The following is a 21381-nucleotide window of genomic DNA, read 5'->3' as shown; positions in this document are numbered from 1 at the left end:
TGAGCACAATCTTCTGCTTCTGTTCTGCACTAAACTCTAAAAATGTCCCATCTGTACAAGCTGTCAAACTGATTCAGCTTCAACAGGAGAACGATTTATTTTCACTGAGGGAAGACGCCCGAGCTGAAGCTGCTGACCTGACACTGCAGGGCTGAATACAGAGACAGGTTGTTGTGATTAGAGGTGTACGATACCCTTTTCCAAAACCAAGAACCAAGTATCCAATGCTGAGAAAAGTCTCAAATACTTTTAAACACAATTTGCTGTTGGCCATCACGAGCTATGAACTTAAACACTGACGTAACTAAAAATGTTCAAATGTGAGTTTGAACAAAAATTGTTTGGAGTGTCAAGATAAACATTCACAGGAACTTGTGTCCTACATTAAAATCCCACTAAACTCTGATGGGATTTTATTCAGAAGTAACTAAATATCAGCACAGAAAAGAGGACAAAAAAGCAAGATGCCAAAAGTCTAAAACTGTATCAGATTTTTCTAAAAAAAAAAAAAAATCGGAGCGCACACATAAAGATCAGAGTTTGTAAAGAGGGAAAAAAAGAAAAATCAAAAAAAGAGAAACCCTTTAAGAGCAAAGCACTCTTCGTGCTAAGAGTGCCACAACAATCCAGCAACAACTAACTAATCATCAAGTGTGAACACGTGTTTAACAGCTTGGCAGTTTGATGATCTGGAGCATTCAGGTGTGTTAACACAATGACAAACTAGTCCCAGAAATGGATGTCCCAGCAAATTGACCCCAAAGTCAGACAACTCAGTGAAATTGCACAGTGCACAGTGGTGTAGGGGCAATAATTTGGGTTTGTTTTATTGCGCGACACGGGGATGTCGCAGTCACAGAGTCCACCGTGAACTTTACTGCAAACTTCAATAAACTGAAGCAACGTCGTTAGAAAGAATGGGCAAAAAATGCTCCAAAATGATGTGGAGGAAGTAAAGTCACACAGAAAAACATTCAAGTGACATGACTGAGATGTGACAAAAGTTTATCTAAACTGCAAAATAAATGAGTATTACAAAAAAAAAAAAAAAAGGAAATCAGGAAATTACAGAAACAATAAACACAGAATCTTGTGACAGTGTATCTACATGTACAAAAATACGAACAAAACTCTGGTTGTCATTATTTTTAGTGGTTCCACTGCGCTTTATGTTTTTATTGATGACAGACTGGATGCTGGTCACGAACCAATTATAGTTGCCATCTTTCAAGACCTGCAATGTTCATTCTTCAGCCTGTTTTTCATTTTCCAATGTTGTGTGAGTAAGAGTGCTTTAAGCTTCAGTTAGTCAATATGACAGACGTGCTGTGGGAAGTTTCAATACAAGTGGAGAACAGAATAGAACCAGGCTGCACAAATGATTACTGAAATAGATACTAGTGTCTTTATCGTGACATTACAAGACACCAGAGGTACAACATCAGTTCTTGTAAGTCCATGTGTTTCTGGTAAGATTATTTTCATGCCAATACTCTGTAGTCTGAACCCTTCATTATGGAAATTTTATGTATTAAGCATTGCATCAGTTGCTGACTGAATTTGCCAGTGTTTTTTCAGGTGGAAATTTAAAAAAAGGAAAATAGCCCAGAGTTTGAGAGGTTAACCACAACCACAATTGTTCCCAAACCTAACCAAACCTTAGCCACTGTGTTGTCACACATGAAAACATGTTACAAGAACTGTGTTTTGGAGGTTTGGGAAAGCACAGACTGCTGAGGTTTTCTGCCAAATATGGGCATCATGTCAAGAAAATATCCTGCTGAAGGCCTATGCTGTACTTGGATTTTAGCATGAAGACTGAACGACACGTGAACACTTCACAAAAAATTCTACTGCGAATTAGAGAGCTTTGTGTTGACCGAGAGCTCAAATGGAAAGTCAGACATAACTAGAAGATGAAGCAGGTGCAAAAACACCTGTGGATGGTATGGCCATGCCAAAGTTCCAGTCTGGGGACATCAATGCCACTGATGAGGACCACATGGCTGAGGGTTGGCACCTCGTTTCTGAACCTGTCCGCTCTGTGTGCCAGTCAGCTTCTCGCAGCCAGTTCTGTGTGAAAAAGGTGCTGAATACATTTATTCCACGCAAGTATAAATCCCTACGGCATCCGTGTCAGCTCAATAAAAGAGGGCAATGTGAAGCTGCAACACTGCCATGACAAAAATCAGTGGTGACGCCAGTTAAGACGCTCAGTCATGTCTATATTTGCAAGCATTGCTGAAAGCAAGGCTAGTTCTGGTAACAAAAGACACCAATGCCTGCAGCACAGCTTGAAACTGAAGGAAAGAATGCAAAGCTGCAATACAAGACCCCAACAGAGGACCCGATTAGTCTTCCATCCCCACAAATATAGACTCTGCAACTGGAAGGAAAAACAGAGACCATCCATCAAAAAAATAAAGATCCAGGTAAGTGTTATTTAAAACAGATATACCCTCAAGGCTGGGATTGGTTACAGTGGCCGTGAAAGCTCAACAGCTTAGAACAGACATGCAAAAAGACAAAACAAGTGATGTTTAACAACAATGTAAATAAAATACAGAAATGAGCTGCAAATAACAGACTGAACAATGACAGATGGCATGTGCAACGGATAAGCACTCTGGTTGTTGACCAGGTGACTCGTCAAAGAAGCCCGTGCGTTGTGATAGAAAATGAACTTTATGTGCATTTATTTTAATGTTCTTATTACATAATACATCTAGAAGCCTCTAAAATGCCTCTAAAAATTAAAAATCATAGTTGACTTATATTTGGTTGCTTTTTTATTCAAGGTTGAGCAATACAGTGCACATTTTTACCATGAAACTTAGTAGAGGAGATGCAGAGACGACCATCTGTTTTACAGTTGATGAGCCCAAAGGCTGTGAAGACAGCATTTTAGATCAGGAAAGCAAGCACGATCATAGTCATTGTTTTTTTTAAACAATCATCCTCATCTTGTTTTTTTTATTGGTTTTCTTGTTTTTTCACACTTGCAGTATCATGCTCTGTTAATTTGTGTCGGAGGTTCGTTTCTGTAACATCCTCAAGCGATCCCTGCAAAACTTTCTCATTACCCACCTTGTCACCACATTTGTCTCTGTCGCCTTTATCTTAACCAAAAATGAATTTTCAAATTGAAGCCTTGCCATATTGACACTCTGACACTGTGGATGATGCACACTTGGACTTCACTAAACACTGGAAGTGGTGTACTTTTGCACAAGAAGATGGCCTTGAAGTGGATTCAAGTCTAATTCAAATCAGACATGTTTATTTTCTCTTTATAGGCGCAGGAACAAAACTTTTTGACCACACCTGGCATGACTATAGATGTGTGCTATGAAATCATCTGGAATAGTTATAGGCCTGCAATTCAAATCAATGTTCCAAATAGAAAATACATATAACTAATCATAAAACTGGCTTTGTTTAGCCCCAAGCACACAAGGCTGGACACTAATCGCCGACATGCATGTGCGAACTACTTACTGAAATGTAGTGAAACTGTTAAAAGTGGGACACAAACCAAAAACAGAGACTGATTACTTTCAAAGTAAATGTTCCACCTTCTGAAATGTGTTAAATACAACTGTAAGGCACAATTTTTACTCTGAAAGCAAATAATCTCCATATCTGGTTTAACTTTTTCGAGTCATTACCACTCAACTAGTAATTGTCAGCTGTTTGCAGACAAGCTGGTGACATCCAATGTTTTTACAGATGTAGGACCTTTAGTTGTTTTGTTTGTTTGTTTGTTTTAAGAGAAATATATACAGAGCCTAAAAACTGATCTTACTTGTGTGGCTAAATCTATCACAAAGCCTCACTGGGTCACCAGTATAGCTTCAATTGTTTTAATAAACTGAGTTTTGATGATGTGAAACAGAGGGAGAAAATATCAACATTTGTTTTCCACTTATTTTGATGCAGTGTTTCTGCTCTAATAATTCTGTTTTTGTTAGTGATTCTTGCTGGTTGTAGACTTTGCAGCGGTGCTCTTGTTGAACTTCACATAAAAGCTAAGTAACTAATATCAATCATCTGTGCTGGTAACTCAAACTTAACTATATAATCACCTGCAGCTGGTCTGAAGTTGAGATGCTTTAACGAAGTCTTGGCCGGTTTCCTGCGAGTGTTTCAGCTCAGTGTGCTGTGACCCCGTTTGCCTCGAGTCTCTGACGTGATGACTGTGGCTGGTGAAAATCTGACTCACTGGTAAAATCCCCTCCCTTATTTTGATATATTCAGTCACTTTTATCATTAGTATTTAACACTCCCAATTCCCTAACACCCCAGTCCAGTTAAGTTGTGTGAGCGAAACCAAAAAATTGTTTGATTTCGAGACGCAGTTCGGGTCAAAGTAAGCTCACTGGGAGCAGGTGAATGATTCACTCTGGTATTGCAGAACATGAGGATTTGCTCTTGGGTCACAATTCATGCATGTCATCTTAATAAAAGGTTTAAATTACTGTTGACTTTATTCACAGTAATCCTTCCTCTGCACTGAGACATTTAATAGCCCAGATAGGGATTTTAGAAATGTGCAATTTATTGAAACTCCAAACTAAAGTCTATTTTACTGGATGAGCAGGAGGGATTTTGTTCTTTTGTTTCATTTTGAATTACATATCTGCACATAGAAATGACCTATTTCAGTTTTCTATGAGAAACACACACACACACACACACACACACACACACTATGGTTGTAATCAAAATCGCTCTGCAGTTCAACAAAAAATTTGCTTCACTAAGTGTTTTTATAATAACGTAGCAGTGAGTGACATTAGAAAAGCTAAAACATGAGAAGAGAACTGCATGTTTGAGGCGTGAAGACGTAAAATCAGCACACTTTCCACTGTTTCCTCTGTGCAGAAGTAGGGGATGCACCAGCAAAGGGGAAAACCAAAGGAGGAGAAAAATTCAAACAAGAAATGATTTTATTTACTTTGTTTATCTAATTTATTTGAAGTTGTTTGTTCTTTCATTGCAGAGCTGCTTTCTGTCATGTGCTGTCACTGTAGTTTTGCTCCTCTGTTTTGATTTTGTTTTAAGTAGTGAAACCTTTCAAATAAACACTATTTACACATTAAAAAGATTGAGAATTTGTCTTTTGGTGTGTTTTCAAGAACAACAAGAGGGTACATTTTGGTGTTGTAAATGACTCCCAAGTGGCCCGTTACTGGTGGAGACAAGCTTTTCCATGATCTCATTGCATTATACAATTTACTGTAATATCTGTTGCAGATTTAGAAAACACCATGTAGCACTGTCAACTTTGTATGAAAGATGGAAAAAGCTCTAAATCTGCATTCCCACTAATGACCAGCAGTGTGAGACTGGCCTCGTTCACCATTTTCAAGTCTTAAAATTCAACATGAGGTGCAATTTGTACATTATAGTCCTCGACAGACTACAGGAGGAGATGCTGTCCATCGATCATCTAGTGTCAAAAAACCAAGATGATGCTGGCCAAATAGAAGATGGAATTGGCAACAGATGATGCTACATTGACTAAATCCATCTTTTATAAATAGGGTTTGCTTAACACTTGTAATTATTAGTACGTTCAGTTGATTGTGATTTCACAGATTAACAAAAGCAGATATTACGTTTTGTAATGAGGTGAAGCTGAGTGTAATCAAAGGAACAAAAAAGAATTTGTATCATAGTTTTGAGTAGCTCATAATTGTAAGAAACTTGCTCATATGTGAGAAATGACTACAATGATATAGGCTTTAGAGTCAAGCTATTACCTGACAATGTAAACTTTAAGTCCAAAAGTACCAAAGTCCAGAGTCCATATAAAATATGCGATGAGCTGAGCCAGGTTAGGTTTTGAAAACCAGACACCATAAGCGTAGGATGGATTTGACGGTGAAACTGAGGTAAACTACATACTCCTAAGGCAACAACTTATCAAACACAAAGTAGGCCCAACCCAGCGTCATTCTTTTGTATCCTTCTGGAGATTACACACCAAACATGTTGAAAAAGCAAAACTGACATGAAATTCAGAATGTTTCCACTGCAAACTTGCAGCTTGTAATTAGTGTAACATTATATTCAGAAAAAAATCATTCACCATCAAACATGAGCTTTATAAATAAAAAGGAAGAAACAAGGATTCTGTGTTCAATTCAATTAAATGCTTAATTGTCCAACAAGGGGAAATTAGTTTAGCAGCAAGAGCAACAATAAGAATAAACAAAACAATAATAAAAAGTTCTTGTTCTTCAAAGTCATGTCACCAAACCAAGCAGTGATACAGAAAGAAATAACAGATTCAATAAAAGGTCTGTAAAACAAAGACAACATTTCAGATGAGACATTAAAAGATCCCATTTACCTGAAAAAGAACAGTCTTAGGTTCATCCAGTTATCAAGACTCCAGGAGAGGAAGTTGTATCACGACTGCTGCATGTCAGTGGGGCAGATTGAGCGCTTGTTGGCAGATTTGGGAACGCATTTGAGGAAGCAGGTAAATAATTTCAGAGAGTCTAGCAGCGTCTAGCTGCGTGTCTCAGGTAGAATAGCATTGTTTTACTATTTGATCTGAATGATCAGATCTGTTAGTTCACATTTAAAAATAAAACATAACCCAGCAAAATTATGTGGTCGGTTTGAACAGCTGTGAATGATGAGTGAGAAAAATATTTTTAATGGTAAATGGCCTGTATTTGTATAGCGCTTTTACTAGTCCCCCCTAGGGACCCCAAAGCACTTTACACACCCAGTCATCCACCCATTCACACACTGGTGGAGGCAAGCTACAGTTGTAGCCACAGCTGCCCTGGGGCAGACTGACAGAAGCGAGGCTACCATATTGCGCCATCGGCCCTTCTGGCCCACACCAGTAGGCGGTAGGTGAAGTCTTGCCCAAGGACACAACGACCGAGACTGTCCGAGCCAGGGGCTCGAACCGGCAACCTTCCGATTACAAGGCGAACTCCCAACTCTTGAGCCACGATCGCCCCATGCATAAAACATTTGCACAAAGTTTTGCACTTGTGTGTAAAGGCCTTAATGGGGTCCATAACTTACTAAAGGAACTTCAATTCAATAAGACTTGAAACAGCAACTGAAACCATAAACTCAATAGGAAAGTGAATACTTAGGTGATCAAAGCAGAGAGCCTAGGGGTCATTTTCCCATCGACTTTAATGCAAACATTTGGCTGCCAGAGGAGTCACCCGCTGCTTCCCATCAAAAATATTTTAAGTTATAAGCACTTTCATAATGACTTTTATGTGCAGGGTATGTTTTTTGGTTTTGAAAAGACTATAGCAATGCTTCTTGTGGCAAAATACATTTTCCCCACTTGTGAATTGCACTCATGTCAACAAGCAAGACATAATTAAGTGATTTTCCTTAAAGCTGCGATATATCCGACTTGGCGCACAACATATGGAAGTATCGGCAGAAGTAAGCAAACACTAATACTTTATACTTGCAACTCTGCAATAAAAAAAAAACCTCAAAGTTATTACACTGGGTTCAAATTACACTTACACACAGTAGCTATTAATAGCAATTTATTATGGGTCTCCTATGTGACCAAAACAAATCCAAGTGCAATGCGAGAATGTGAAAAGTCAGCAGAAATCTGCAGTGATGAGTGAGAATCAGCAGCACAAGTGGACTGGCAGCCAACAATCCAGAGTTTCCTAATGACATGAACACAGCATTATATTATCATGCAATTCCTGTTCGACGTAAGACCTTAAGCAATCTGTAATTTTTTTCTTAGGCAAGTGTTGAGATATGCCATTTCAGCTCTCAGCATCTGCGACACCAATTCACATTTAATTTTTCTTCCTTCGCTTTTAAACTCAAACCATAAAAAAATATGTGGGTCTCTGCCTTTCCCTCCATCACCGCTCACCTATGCTGCTCCGGCCTCCCCTCTTGGCAAACCTAAACCTTTACAAGCAGGTGTGGATCTGTGAGAAACTTTGTTTTAGTGCAGATGGCAGGAAATTCCAGTGAAATGACAGCGGCTCAGTCTAAACCACAAGTTGTTGTGAGCAGCACTCATGGACCAGATAGAGCAGGGCCAGCAGCAGCAGCGCCTATGGACCAAACTTGGACTCCTGGCCTGCCAGCGCCTTGAAATATGAGCAGCTTCATGAGGCGTCTGTTAAAACTCTTCTGCAATGGACTTATTCCTGGTATGGTGGGTACTGACTGACTCCAGTGTGTCTTTCCAAACAAATTTTGGGTGGTATTTGGTCTGAGCAACCCTGTGAAAACAGATTATGTTTTACATCTAGTGGTTTATTGTAGCCGATGTTTGGTGAACCATCAGTATTTCAGCCAGTAGATCAGTCAGGGCAGCATCAAGCAACACTTTCCAGCCCTTCATGCAGGGCTCCTCCACATGATGTCATGGGAGAATTAGCGAGTGAAGAAGCCGCACATCCAACACTACAAAGCCGGGAATTTAAAGTTTGTTTTTATATAAATCTTGTTACATTGACTATATTGTTAATAATGTAATCTATTACAGTTAGCTGAATAAACAGTTTGACAAAGTTATGCGGTCGTGTTTAGGACAGCCTCAGTTTCACTGGCATCTTCTTGTCCTTGAACACTTTAGTTTCCCTTTCAGTGGCTTTAACGTTGGTAAAATCAGCCAATTCATCAGTGACTGACAGTGTCAGCGTGTTCCAGCTGTTCATTGCACTGATATGATAATTACACAGAGGTTTTTTGGGGTGCCACATTTGCCTCATATGATTTATATTTTTGCATGAGAAATCCCACTTTATCCACACCTAATTTTCTGTTTTTTGGGTTGTTTTTTGTTTTTTGTTTTTTTAATCCTGTCATCAAGTGGAAATATTCAACATGTTTTCCACAAAGTTTTAGCCCGACAAATTTTGTATCTTTGGAAATGTTGGAATGTGAAGAACAATTTAAAATGTTGTATTTTTTCTGCCTTGGGACAAGTTTCACCACAAGCTTGTTATATTGTTAACTCAATGCAATCAGTCATTCAGCACCTCATGTATCAACTGAAGGTGTTCCTGAGATTTATTTTTCTTTGCTGTAGGAATCTGACCAACTTTCCATTAACATGTAAAACGTTCCTTGTGCTGCCATGTAGTTGATATTTTTTTAAAAGCATCAAAGTACGTGAACATTAAAATGGGACTTATTATTCTCATTTCCAACTTCACAGTTCAAAATAATCCTTGATTTTTGTATTTTATTGGATGTTGGCACAGCCCCTCAGTTCATCCATTCTCTGAAATAAGTTGTTGTACTGATCAGAAGGTTGGTGGTTCGATCCCCCACCACTCTCCAATGCACCCATTGGACTATAAATGTGTGTGAATGTTAGATAGAAAGCACTTAAGCATTAAAAAAGTGCTTGTGTGTATGAGGTGCTTAGAGTAGAACAGCAGTATGTAAGATCGAGTCCATTTAATCTGATATCAGTGACAGTAGCCAACAGCACAAATGCTGTTTCCTGCAAGATGTAACCTTTGATAGAAAGTTGAGTTTTTTCCCCCTATATCATCATACATATAATTCCCTCAAATTACCTTAAAATGTTGTGATATAATTTTGAAGCTGTATCACCCACCTCTACACTGAATTACAGTTCAAGTTACATTTCATTGTAATTCTGCATGCTTTGTAGCTGTGCACGGCTATTTTATCTAACGTGTGCTATCAAAATTATATTTAAATATACTCTGACACCAGATGCTTTTGCCCAGTACATGCTTCTGTGTGTGTGTGTGTGTGTGTGTGTGTGTGTGTGTGTGTGTGTGTGTGTGTGTGTGTGTGTCAAAAACAAAGAAAGTGAATACAGAAGTTGTAGGAATAATGAGCAATAAATCGTAGTGTGAGCTAGGAAAACATACACAATCAATAAAAGGAAGGAAGTCAGAAGTGTTTACAGCTGTTTAAAATGGCAACACTAAGACAGAATGAAAAGCCAGCAATCATAAAATGAAGAAAGCCACAATGGAGACATCCAGAGATAATGGTGAATTTTCTGGAAGAGAATCATAGTGTTGCGCTTGATTGTTCGCATTGAAAATGACAGAAATAATTGCGTAACATCTGAAAGAGAGCTGAGAGAGAAGCCGGGTTTATTTCTTAGCTCCGCACAGCTTGCTAATCACAGCGTGATTATCAGCTTCAGAAAGTTACAGAAATGGCAGGAAAACGAGCAACTTTGATTAGATGTCGGTAAGGTCCGTGTGTGCGAAACCATTTGAAACTATACACAGCCTCACTGTGGAGGTTAGGGTTTAATGACCTTCTACCTTTATCAGACCTAACATAGAGGTGATGGTCTTAAGCCTTAGAGTGGAAGCTTCACACAGTAATTACAATATGTGGAGAAAATAGAACTTTCTCAGTTGCATCAAAGAAAGAAAGAAATGCATGTGTCTACTTCCACATATGGAAGTGAACGTATTACTGAGCACACTGTTAGAACAACAACAACTTTCCCCAAAGGAGTGAAAGTTTGAGTCATATCTCTCTACCTTATTCACTCTCTTGCACTTGGATGCTGAGGAGTGAATATGGCACAGTCACGCAAGAAAGGGGGGAGAAAAAAAAGCACATCAAAATACTCATTAAAGTAATGCTTTTAACAAGTTCCAGGACACAATCTTAACTTTACTTTGAGTATTCATTTCAAAACAACTCTCACCAACCCTCTTCTTTGTAAGCATCAGTGAAAACTCATGTTTTACTTCAACATTTCTCCCTGCAGTTCCAGCAGACCCTACGCCACCTTTGAAACACTCCTTTTTTCTTTCTTTAAAAAAATAAAAACAAAAAATAAACACAGAAATGTAAATTGATTTCCTTCTGGGAGTAGATGAAAGCTGTATATGTCGCACTGCAGATTCTTCAAGCCATCATTAATTTTGACAGATCTCTTTAATTTAACTGCTATATTTGTTATGCTTGTATGTTAGTCTTAGGAGGTTCCCAGTAATAATATTTGAACTTTATTGCAACAACTCCCTCTGCATTGAGTCTGTTACTCTCTTTAGTGCACACGTCCCAACACAAACTAATGCAAAAAACAGCACATGATGTTGCTACTGGCAGTGGCTACATGCTCTGTAAGAAGTATACTTTTAATTTAACATAATAATTTTGTCATTTTTCTAGGACAGTTCCTCTTTGTTGCCGAGTTATTTACCAATCTGTTTGCTGGCACATTGTTTATTGCTGCTGCATTGATTTAATCACTTTCTGCTCTGCTCTCTTGCTGCTTCTGCTCCAACCTCCTGCTGAAGACCCCATGGGAAATAAACCAATTAGCTTTATTCTGTTATCCTTTATGAATGTGTGTTCATCTTCAAAACTGTACTGTAACAAAAGACAACAGAGCTTTAAAATATGGGACATGTTCTTAATATACCCTAAACTGCACTTGCTGATATTTTTTTCATATGTAAAAATGGAAGAGGTCTCCCACAGAGGATTACTGCCAGCTCTGCCTTTACCCAACAGCTTTGATCAGTTAGATCAATCATTGTTTTGGTTTTACAGCCTACGGATGTATTATTTTGGTTTACTTTGACCACCACGCATGGCTTTTTATTCAGTATGAAGCCCTAAAAATACACTAAACACCACCTGCTAAGGACCAAAAGAGAGGCAGACATAGATTAGATCTGAACACAGTGGACCATTAAGCAGACCAAAGGCCAGACATTTCCCTCAAAGTTGGTGAAGACCAAAAGCGGAGCTAGAAGGAGTTAAAAAGGAACTAACCAGTCACTGTGCTAGGTATGCCAATTTAATTCCTCATTAATTCTATTCATAATTCATTCTAATCAGACAATTAAGCAGTTCAATGCATTTAGGCATGAACACATGCTCAAGACAAACTATTGAATTTCAAACCGAGCATCAAACCGAGGAAGAAGGGTGATTTCAGTGAGTTTGAACGTGACAGGATTGTTGGTGGCAGACAGGCTGGTCTGTGCATTTCAGAAACTGCTGGTCTTTGGGGATTTTCCCACATAGTCAGCTCTAGGTTTTACAAAGAAGGGTCCAAAAAAGAAAAAAAATATCCAGTGAGCAGCAGTTCTGAGTGAGAATGCTTTGTTGATGTCAGAGGAGAATAGGCACACTCTTTCAGGTTGTTAGAAACGCAACAGTAACTCAAATAAATTCTTTGCAACCAAGGTATGCAAAAGATCACCTCTGAATGCACAACATGTCAAACCTGCATATAAGCTGCAGCAGCAGAAGACCACACCAGAGCAAAATTGGACAACAAAAGACTAAAAAACATTCCCTCATCTGATAAGTCTCAATTTCTGAGGCAAAATTCAGATGGTAGGGTCAGAATTAGGTCCCAACAACATGAACGCATGGATCTATTCCACCTTGTAGCAATAGTGCAGGTTGGTGGTGAGGGTATAATGATGTGGGGGGTATTTTCTGGGGGGCCCTCAGTACCAGCTGAGCATCGTTTAAACACCGCAGCTTAAGGCTGGGTGATATATCGAGTTTTAAATATATCGCTATATTTTTATACGAGATATCAGATGTGACAATATCGTTTATATTGATATAGTCTATGTTACATTATAATTATACTTGTGGAGCCGCAAGTTTGCCTCTTTTTCGTCCACTTTTGTCTCTACGCAACGTTACTCTGCCTCGCCTCTCCTTCACTGAACACAACTCCCCCTCCCCCATCGCTTCACCTGCAGGCAACGAAAAGATGGACACGGCAGCTATCAAAGAGGAGCTGGTTGGTAAAAAGAAAACATTTGGAGATTACCATTTTAGTGTGGCCAGCGTTATCTTAGTGCGGTTAGCTCATTAACGCATTGACGCCGTGCAGCCCCACGCACGGGGCGTTCCGCAGTAACTCGTTAACGGAGATTTGCCGCGTTAATGCAGTTTTGGCGTTAACGTCGTTTTAACATGATTAATGCTGACAGCACTAATTATTATTACTATTATTTGGAGTGTCAGATGAGCAGCAGAATAATGTATTCTGTTGAGAATGTCGCCTTATGTATAAATTCTGGTTGTGCTTACTGACCGCAAACCGATTTAATGTGGTACACTGCGCTCAGAAATCTGTCAAAAAATGTTTTAGTACGACTTTGCTAAGCTACGAAGCCGCACCGCTTGATGGATTGTCGGAGCATTACGGCTACCGTAGTCAGGAGCCTCGCGGAGTGATACGTACTGTGCTTCAACGTAATATTACCGTATTGTGTGTGTATAATGACCAGAAATGGCTCCTGTTCAGAGTCATGGTTACAAAGCGGATTTCAAACTCCAGGCTGTCGGTCACGCAGTAGAACTTGGGAACAGAGCAGCTGTGAAATCTGTCTCTTTGTTATTATGCTCAGCGTCTTTTACTTTACATTTTAAATGCACAATTGTGAGCTTTTTGTTATGCACAAAAACAACATTGTTTTATTTTATTTATAGAGCATTATTATTTAATAAATGCTGATAATTTATTTCTGAGTAATTTTTCATGTACATCTACGCCAGGGGTGTCAAACTCAAATACACAGTGGGCCAAAATTCAAAACTGGAACAAAGTCGCAGGCTAACATTAATATTTATTGAAAAAAAAAAAAAATTCCTCCAGATATAAGAATGAATCTTTTCTTATGGACTCAAATAAGTTTTGCTGAAAAACTGAATATGGAACAAGCAAAGTTTAATACTAAACAATATATATATTAGCTGTATAATACCAGTAGGCCAGCTCTAATAGTAATTTGGTATGGCTTCGCGGGCCAAATGTAATTAGGCTGCGGGCCAAATTTGGCCCGCAGGCCAGAGTTTGACACCTATGATCTACGCTGTATGTTAATAAAAGTGCCTGTGTGACATCTGGGACACAGCTTTGACTAAGAACTCTCTTTCTGTTCTTACTTTATGGCTTAAAAAATATATATCGAGATATATATCGTATATCACCATCCAACTAAAGAATATCGAGATATGAATTTTGGACCATATCGCCCAGCCCTACCGCAGCCTACCTGATTATTGCTGCTGACCACGTCCAATCCTTTTAACGAACCCATCTTCTGTTGACTGTTTACATTAGGATAATGCATGACGTCACAAAGTCCAAATCATGTCACAAAGATCATTGTACTAAAAATGCCTCCACAATCCAATAGAGCACCTTAACTAAGTCTGCTCTCAGATTGGGACATGCTAGCTTTTCATGGCAGGACTTTTTGATGACGTTTCTCCTGAACTTTTTACTGGTTCGACGCCGATGGAAGCTTATTTCCACCACTGAGAAGAGAAAAAAAAAATGGTGCTGGCTAGCAAAGTCACTTTGAAATTTTGGCTTATCTCAACATAATACCTTGAAATTTTATGGCACTACTTATTTTCTCAGAAGTCCCCTATGACTGAGACAACTAAGCGGAGTCCATCTATGTCCTTACCCTCACCTATGGTCACAAGCTTTGGGTAGTGACTGAAAAAAATTAGATTGCATATACAATTGGTAGAAATGAAAGAGTGGCTGGCCTTTCCCTTAGAGACAGGGTGAGGAGTTTTACCACCCGAGGGGCTCCAAGTAGAACTGCTACTGTTCCACATCGAAAGAAGCCAGCGGAAGTGGTTCAAACATCTTGCAAGGATGCCTCGTGGGTGAGGGCATGTCCCACCAGAATAAGGAGGCCCCGGGAAAGACCCAGCCAACAGTGGGGTGTTCCACCAAAGCTGGAAGAGGTAGCTGAGAAGCAGGAAGTCTGGCTGTCCTTGCTTAGACTGCTGCCAACATGATAATGGGTTTTCTCAGACGTTTGACTTTGTAAGACAAACTTTTCAGATAATTAACTGAAATTTTTACTTCTGGATGGCAAAAAGAAAAACATTTCAGTTTCCACGGAAATATAGTTAGTAATAATTTCTTACTCTACTTGTGTTTTTAAATGGTAGCTTAAAAAGCTACTGGGTGCATTATTGCCACCTTTTAACTTTAGTAATATGTGAAGCCTAGATTATACTCTGTTGTGGACATGGACAGCTGGAGACTCGATGGCGCATCAGTCTTTGAAGTCCACTTGATGTTTGCTGCCTGGGTGCAACCATAGTTGGTGCACTGTGATGTACATTCTGCGCAGACCACCAACCCACCAACTCCAACTATCTCCAAACTCCAAAATTTACATGACTGGGACCCCAGCGGACTATATAGACCACAGCATAAACCCTGCTTTACAGCTTACCAGCTGCTGAGGGGGAAAGGGTTGTACCTGTATCAGTATCTCTTGTACTCCACTACATTTACACTATTTGCTTTATAATAAACCATATTTAAATACTGGGAACCAAATGAATAAAAAAAAAAAAAAAAGCTTTAATACACAATCCAGTATAGTGTCGAAAGTGATTAAGGCATTGTTTGAGATCATTCACTGTTGCTTTATCCCTTGTTCAAACATTGACATCTAATGCATTTAAATATTTAAGGTATCCAAGTTTCAATCAAGTCCAACACAAAATCAACAAAGCCCAAGGAGGAGCCTTTCCCTGCAACACAATCTGGATTCATTTCTAAACCAGAGACACTATAGATACATTCATACACTCCCGCACACATTTCTTTAATAAATCTGTTTAAATGTGCTGTGAAAATAACCTTGAGCATGAATCTGGGATTTATAATTGTCATTTAGAGATAAAGTACCCTCCTTGTATTAACTGGAACTCCTATAATCCCACTAATTCACTGGACTGCGCAAAGAAGAAAAGTTCTGGGAGTTGAAATAATTTCCCAAGTAAACATGATTTAAAAAGACATTAGCCCGCAGTTAATAAACACCAGAAACAATGTTGAAACAGTTACCTCTGATACTTGAAGCGAGTTGTATTACCCAGCTGTGTCACCCTCGGGTGTTGCAAAAGAGAACGCACCTCTGGCCAGGAATAATATTTCTGAACGAAACCAAAATGACTCTGTGCTTTTAGGGCAATAACTGTTAATGTCCGTGAAAGGTATGCAGGGGTTGGGCAGCTGAGAAAAACAAGTGACGACCCATTTCATCAACATGCTCTGTCATAAAACAACAGCTCGAACTAGCATGAGATCGGATGTGACAAATTCAGACTCCAGGCTGTTTTTTCAAAGATGTGGAAACAAATATTTATGTATGAAAAAGCAAATTAAATTCTTGCCTAACACTAATTCATCCCATATGACCCAGGGTTCGCTGCAGCTTTGAACTCTTAATTAAATACATTAGGTCATCCTTCCCTACGTAATGTAAACACAAGTATTAAGAGGTCTTTCGAAACAAAGCGTATGACTTTGAAAGACCTCTAATGGCCACCAGAGGGAATAGCATTAGCCTTTTTTTTTTTCCCAGCCAAAATCTGATCAGATTTTAGACAAATTTGAATCAGCAGGTTTTTCCCATCAGCTGGTTTTACACAAATTTAGAGAAGTGGGTGGAATATTAGATGATCAAAAGAGGAGCAGCAACTGACTGCATTACAACAAACTTATTTCAAGAATTTATTTGCGTTTACAGTTTTGAGGAGATTTTCAAGATCATTTGGGGAAATTGCCACATTAAAAGCCGGCGCTAAAGGCAGCTTTGCACAATTTTGGCAACACTCTCCTAGATTGGTTTTCAATTATCTACGTTTTTTTAGCGATTGCCATTTTTCCAGTTGCTGCTTTTAGTTGTTGTGTTTATGTTTAATGTACTTTAGTACTGTTTGTATTAAAATGTTGCATCTTAAAAAGATAAACAAGGACACATTCTGAATATTAGCTATACATCTTCTGACTTGGCTCAGAAATCAACAGCAGCACATCAGATAAACGAAACGTCAGATAAACAAGTAAACAAACATGCATGAATGCAACTTTTTCCAGTTCCGATACAATACTGACACCTTGACTGAGGGTTCAGTAAGACACACTATGTTACCATAAATGCAATAAAAGCTTCTCTAAAGCGTCAAACCAAACATAGCAATAGTGAAAGTTAGCAAGAGAGCGAAACTAACAAGGAAAGATTTGTCAGTGGAACTTTTCAGTTGTGTCAATTCACTTGACCTTACTTAGCTGACTTAACAGCTTGAGGTTAAATCCCAAAGTGCTGCAAACATACAAATAAAAGCTGTTGCTATAACAAGTGTGAAATAGCTCCAAACTAGCTGCTAGTTTCTACCATGTTGTAGCAGTGGTGTGGGAAGAGTGAAGGAGTAAAATACGGGACGTAATTAAACATGTCCTGTTTTAAAGCAAGGGATCCGCTAAGTCTATTCTTGTGTTGGAGAACAGACACACAGGACACACAGGACTTAGTGTTTTGAGTTAAGATGGGACTAATGTGAGCTCACCTGGAAATCTACACACCTTTATATAAATAAAGGCTAAAGAACAAGAGTAGATCAACATCGGATCTTAATCCAAAGGCTAGATCGGTGAATCCCCTGTTGGAAAATCTGTCAGTGATGAACTTTTGAAACTGGCTGAGAACAATAAGGATGTCAAAGACGCAATCTAAAATCGTTAATGCATTTTTGCTTTGGGGAACCTTTTTCTTGCCTTTAACATTTTTTTTTTTATATAAAAGGTCAGAAAATAGTAAAGATTGCATCAATATTTCCTGAATCCAAGAGCATCAGTTTCATTCTAAATCTAAGGGCAAAAAAAGAAAAGAAAATACAAAACTGATGGTGACAGCATTAATGACATGACATGACATGAAGAATTGCCCAAGACTTCTGAAAATAATGATGTGTTGTAATTAATAAGTTGTTTTTCCAGTGCATTAATCTCTGCTTTAGGTCTAACATTTAAAACAGCAGCATGAAGTCAGATATTATCACTAAAAAAGACAGTGAGCAAAGATAAGAACTCAAGTAATATATTTAAGAGGAAACTGTATTATTTTTAAAAAACAAACCTTGCTGCATTATTAAACATCAAAAACCTGCAAATAAGTAATCTCCCTAACAAACGGAAAAACGAACCGAACCAATTCCATAACCCATTCAGCAGAGGTAATTAATGATGCCGCTAAACAATTCATTAACCAACATATTTTTCCAACTACAAAGCTTGTTGGTCTCTCAGTTCCTAAGGGAAATGATAACATTTCAATATATACTGGGGATCAGAGGGGGCTTCTCAGGAACTGGGTTACAGCCATGTTGTAACCCAACATAGCTGGACTGGCAATCGGGCATACCGGGCATTTGCCCGGTGGGCCGATGGTGATTTTTCGTTTTTTTTCCCGTAACGGTATAAACACTGAAAGGTGGTGGATTGGCCAGATGAAGGGAGATGTGTAAAAATAACTCAGTTGTTTGGTGGTGGCTATTGCGGAGCTTCTACAGATTCAGTAACATTAGCAAGTGGTGGAGGCCAGCAGATGCAACACGCTGGCAGGTGGATGACGGAAAGGCAGGAGGAGCAGAGACCCAAGGCGGTGAACTGAACTTTAGGTAAGAAGTTATGACCTGCAGTCTATCTGGGTCAGATATAAACCAAGTTTAGGTGGAGTTTATTTTCGTTATGCTGACTTTTTACAGTCAGTTACAATAACTCGTACTGCGTACTAGCTAGCATGACGGAGTTTCTATACAGCTGGGCGAGTGCTTTGATGTTATTGATGTTGAACTTGTTTTATCTTATTTTATTTATAAGGTTAGTTATTAGAGTTTCCAACCGTCCCGTAAAAAACGGAATCGTCTGGTATTCAGAGAAAATATTGCGCGTTTCGTATTGAGGTGAAAAGGAGCACAGTTTGTCCCGGACTTCAGCTACAATGAAAAAGACACAAAGCTGGAGTTATTCTGTCTTTGCTGCACAGCTGCCTCTACTTCTCTCATTCTCCCCCCTCCCTCTCCTGTTTCTACTTCAATAATGAAACTGATCAATGATCAGCTGATCGGCTTTTCTCTCATTTGTTTATCGCCCACTTTGCGCCAGAAAGAAGAAACCAGCGGATGTCGCGCTAAACAACAGCAGCACGTTTAAGCTTGATCAGTTGTTGTTAGAATTTATTTATTATTCATTTCTAGTATCAGCTGATGTTTGCTGGGGCCACAGCTGTAAAAGCTGCTGGTCATGATATCGGTTTGGTTATCTGGTGAGAGGGAAACATGAAGATGAAACCAGGAGATGTCCTTACTGAATCATCAGAGCTGAACAGGTGATGGAGAAACAGGTTTACATTTTCGGTGACATTAATGAGTTGAAGGGAAATTATAAACTGTTTCTGAGAGACAAATAACACCAGGATCCTTTTTTTATGTAGCTGACAGCTGGTAACAGTGCAGGGGAAAGTTTTATTCTTTCTCACCTGTCTTTCTATCTCCTTTCACTTTTTAAAGGTTGCCATGTTAGAAAAAATATTTTGCCCTGCCATGCTGTTTATTGATGTGGCAAATGAATGGTTTATGAAAATATATTTAAATCTGTCATCAGTAATCAGTAATGATCATGTCTCACCTCTAGTCTCCTCTGTCTTAATTTCAGGTTTTCACCATGTGTTCTAGATAGTTTAGGAGGTTAACTCGACCAAGCAGTCTACTTTCGGGTACAGTTTAGAATACCAGAATAGGGAGGATGGTGTAGGTTTAAGTTTATTAGACTGATACATATATACCAACAAGACAGTGTACATCACTGTGACAACATTGTTTGTTTTCATTCAAAGGCTTCATGGTTTTTCCTATAATACCTGGTGGGCCGGTCTCTAGTCAAAATGCCCGGGCCGATTTTTTGTCCCAGTCCAGCCCTGTAACCCAATGACACATTTTGAATCTGCCGTTTACATTTTGAAAGCGGCAATAGTAAAACAATCCACTAAAACTGAAATGTTATTGTTATTTTCTCTCCCCGGTGAGAAGTTGAGGCGAACATACAGCACAACTGTCAGGCCAAACAAATACTTTAGGTAGAAACAAACCTTGGCTTGCTGCTGATTTCCCGCTCGTAGCACCATGGTCCATGTGAGAACTTGAACAAACAATCTGAGCATCTGGTGAAATAATCTGTGAGTCATCGGTGTTGACCAACAACCTGATCAACCTCCCAAAAGCATATTAAAGTAACTTAGTGGTTTCTGAAAAAGCCAAAAATCTTGTTTATTGCTCCTTTAAGAGTCACATATATAACATTAAATTAAGTTAATAAATTATCAGTGATTTCCCACCTCAATGTACGTCTCAAAACCATCAATTCCCAGCACAAGCTGCATGTCAGTGACACCATAAGACTAATGATTAAAACAAGCCTCCTCATCTGTTTGCCTCTCAGTAAGCCAGATTTCCACCCCCCGCGCAGCACTTTTCATTCCAGCTACATTACATAAATCAGCAGACTGCAGAGGAGTGGAAAGGAAAAGTCCCATAAGTAACAGGAGGGAAACTATCACAGGGAACCATTTGGGCATGAGCTCACTATAGTGTATAGCTCTTAATTGCCTTACTCAAATGCTTGTTGCACAATCAGAATAAGTTCTTGTGTAATCCAAGATACGGAGGTAAGATTAGACCTGATAATAACATTTCTTGAGGACAGCGTGGAACTATTTTCTTCCACCCAGCGATGATTTTCCTCACTTATCATAAAACTCCTGACAGGTCACTGTACATTTGCATCCATCATACATCAGCTGGAGTCCATTTACAGAAACTCTTAGTTTTCTGGGGTTTTTTGGGTGGTGGGGGCTTCGTTAGGAGAAAACACATCATATTGTTTCAAACGTGCTAACGCGTTAAACTCCATGACAGCGAAAAAATTCGTGAAAAAAACTTCATAAAAGTGCAGTAAAGTCACATCAGGCCAGCTGTTCTTACCGTGTGGTGTCCCCTCATCAGCTTGTTGTCAGTAGGTCTTTGCCTCGCGCTGACTGCACGCGGATTGTACTTCCCACTGTCACTGCAGAGCTGTCGGCTCAAGAGCTGCAGCTGCTTAGCTGCCCGCGCGCGCACGCACGAACTCTCTCCCCTCGACGTGAGCTAATATACGTTCATCTGTAAGCATCTGTTACTGCTTTTAAAGCTCTTTCATAATGCTGCATATGAAGCGCTCGTTGAGTCTGTAGTGTTTTAACAGTGAGCAACGAAGTAAAAAAAAAAAAAAAAAGTTTAAAAAAAACGACTTAGACCAGGGGCGTGTCCAGAGGGGGGGTATGTGGTGAGTCTAAATATGATTGGCCCCCAATCTGAGTTAGAGGGAAAATATTAATAAAACAGAGAAGCGTTGAAGTGCTTTCATTTTATGTTATCCTTGCAGCCAGTATGTATGGAAGCTATGGAAGGACTGATTCTTATATAGCGCTTTTCTACTCTCCCAGAGTACTCAAAGCACTCTATATAACATGCCACATTCACCCAATCACACAAGCACTTTCT

General features: G+C 39.2%; 1 protein-coding gene across 3 annotated transcripts in view; it reads right to left on the bottom strand.

Moving 5' to 3' along the window:
• The window catches only part of LOC120723641 (zinc finger protein GLIS1), a 65191-nt gene extending 44130 nt beyond the window's left edge, over window positions 1-21061 (bottom strand). For 2 of the 3 annotated variants that reach the window (XM_040015226.1, XM_040015235.1), the window contains exon 1: window positions 20824-21061. Coding sequence is in view for 1 of the 3 variants with exons in the window: in XM_040015244.1 (XP_039871178.1) it covers window positions 20824-20841 (18 nt within the window). In the remaining 2 variants the exon portion in view is untranslated. The remainder of the gene's footprint in view (window positions 1-20823) is intronic. The other variant, XM_040015244.1, reaches the window with a different exon arrangement.
• Between the last annotated feature and the right edge of the window lie 320 nt (window positions 21062-21381).

This window comes from Simochromis diagramma, unplaced genomic scaffold (assembly GCF_900408965.1).
Source record: "Simochromis diagramma unplaced genomic scaffold, fSimDia1.1 OVJJ01000205.1, whole genome shotgun sequence".
Lineage (NCBI taxonomy): Eukaryota > Metazoa > Chordata > Actinopteri > Cichliformes > Cichlidae > Simochromis > Simochromis diagramma.
This window is presented reverse-complemented; position numbering and strand designations above follow the sequence as displayed.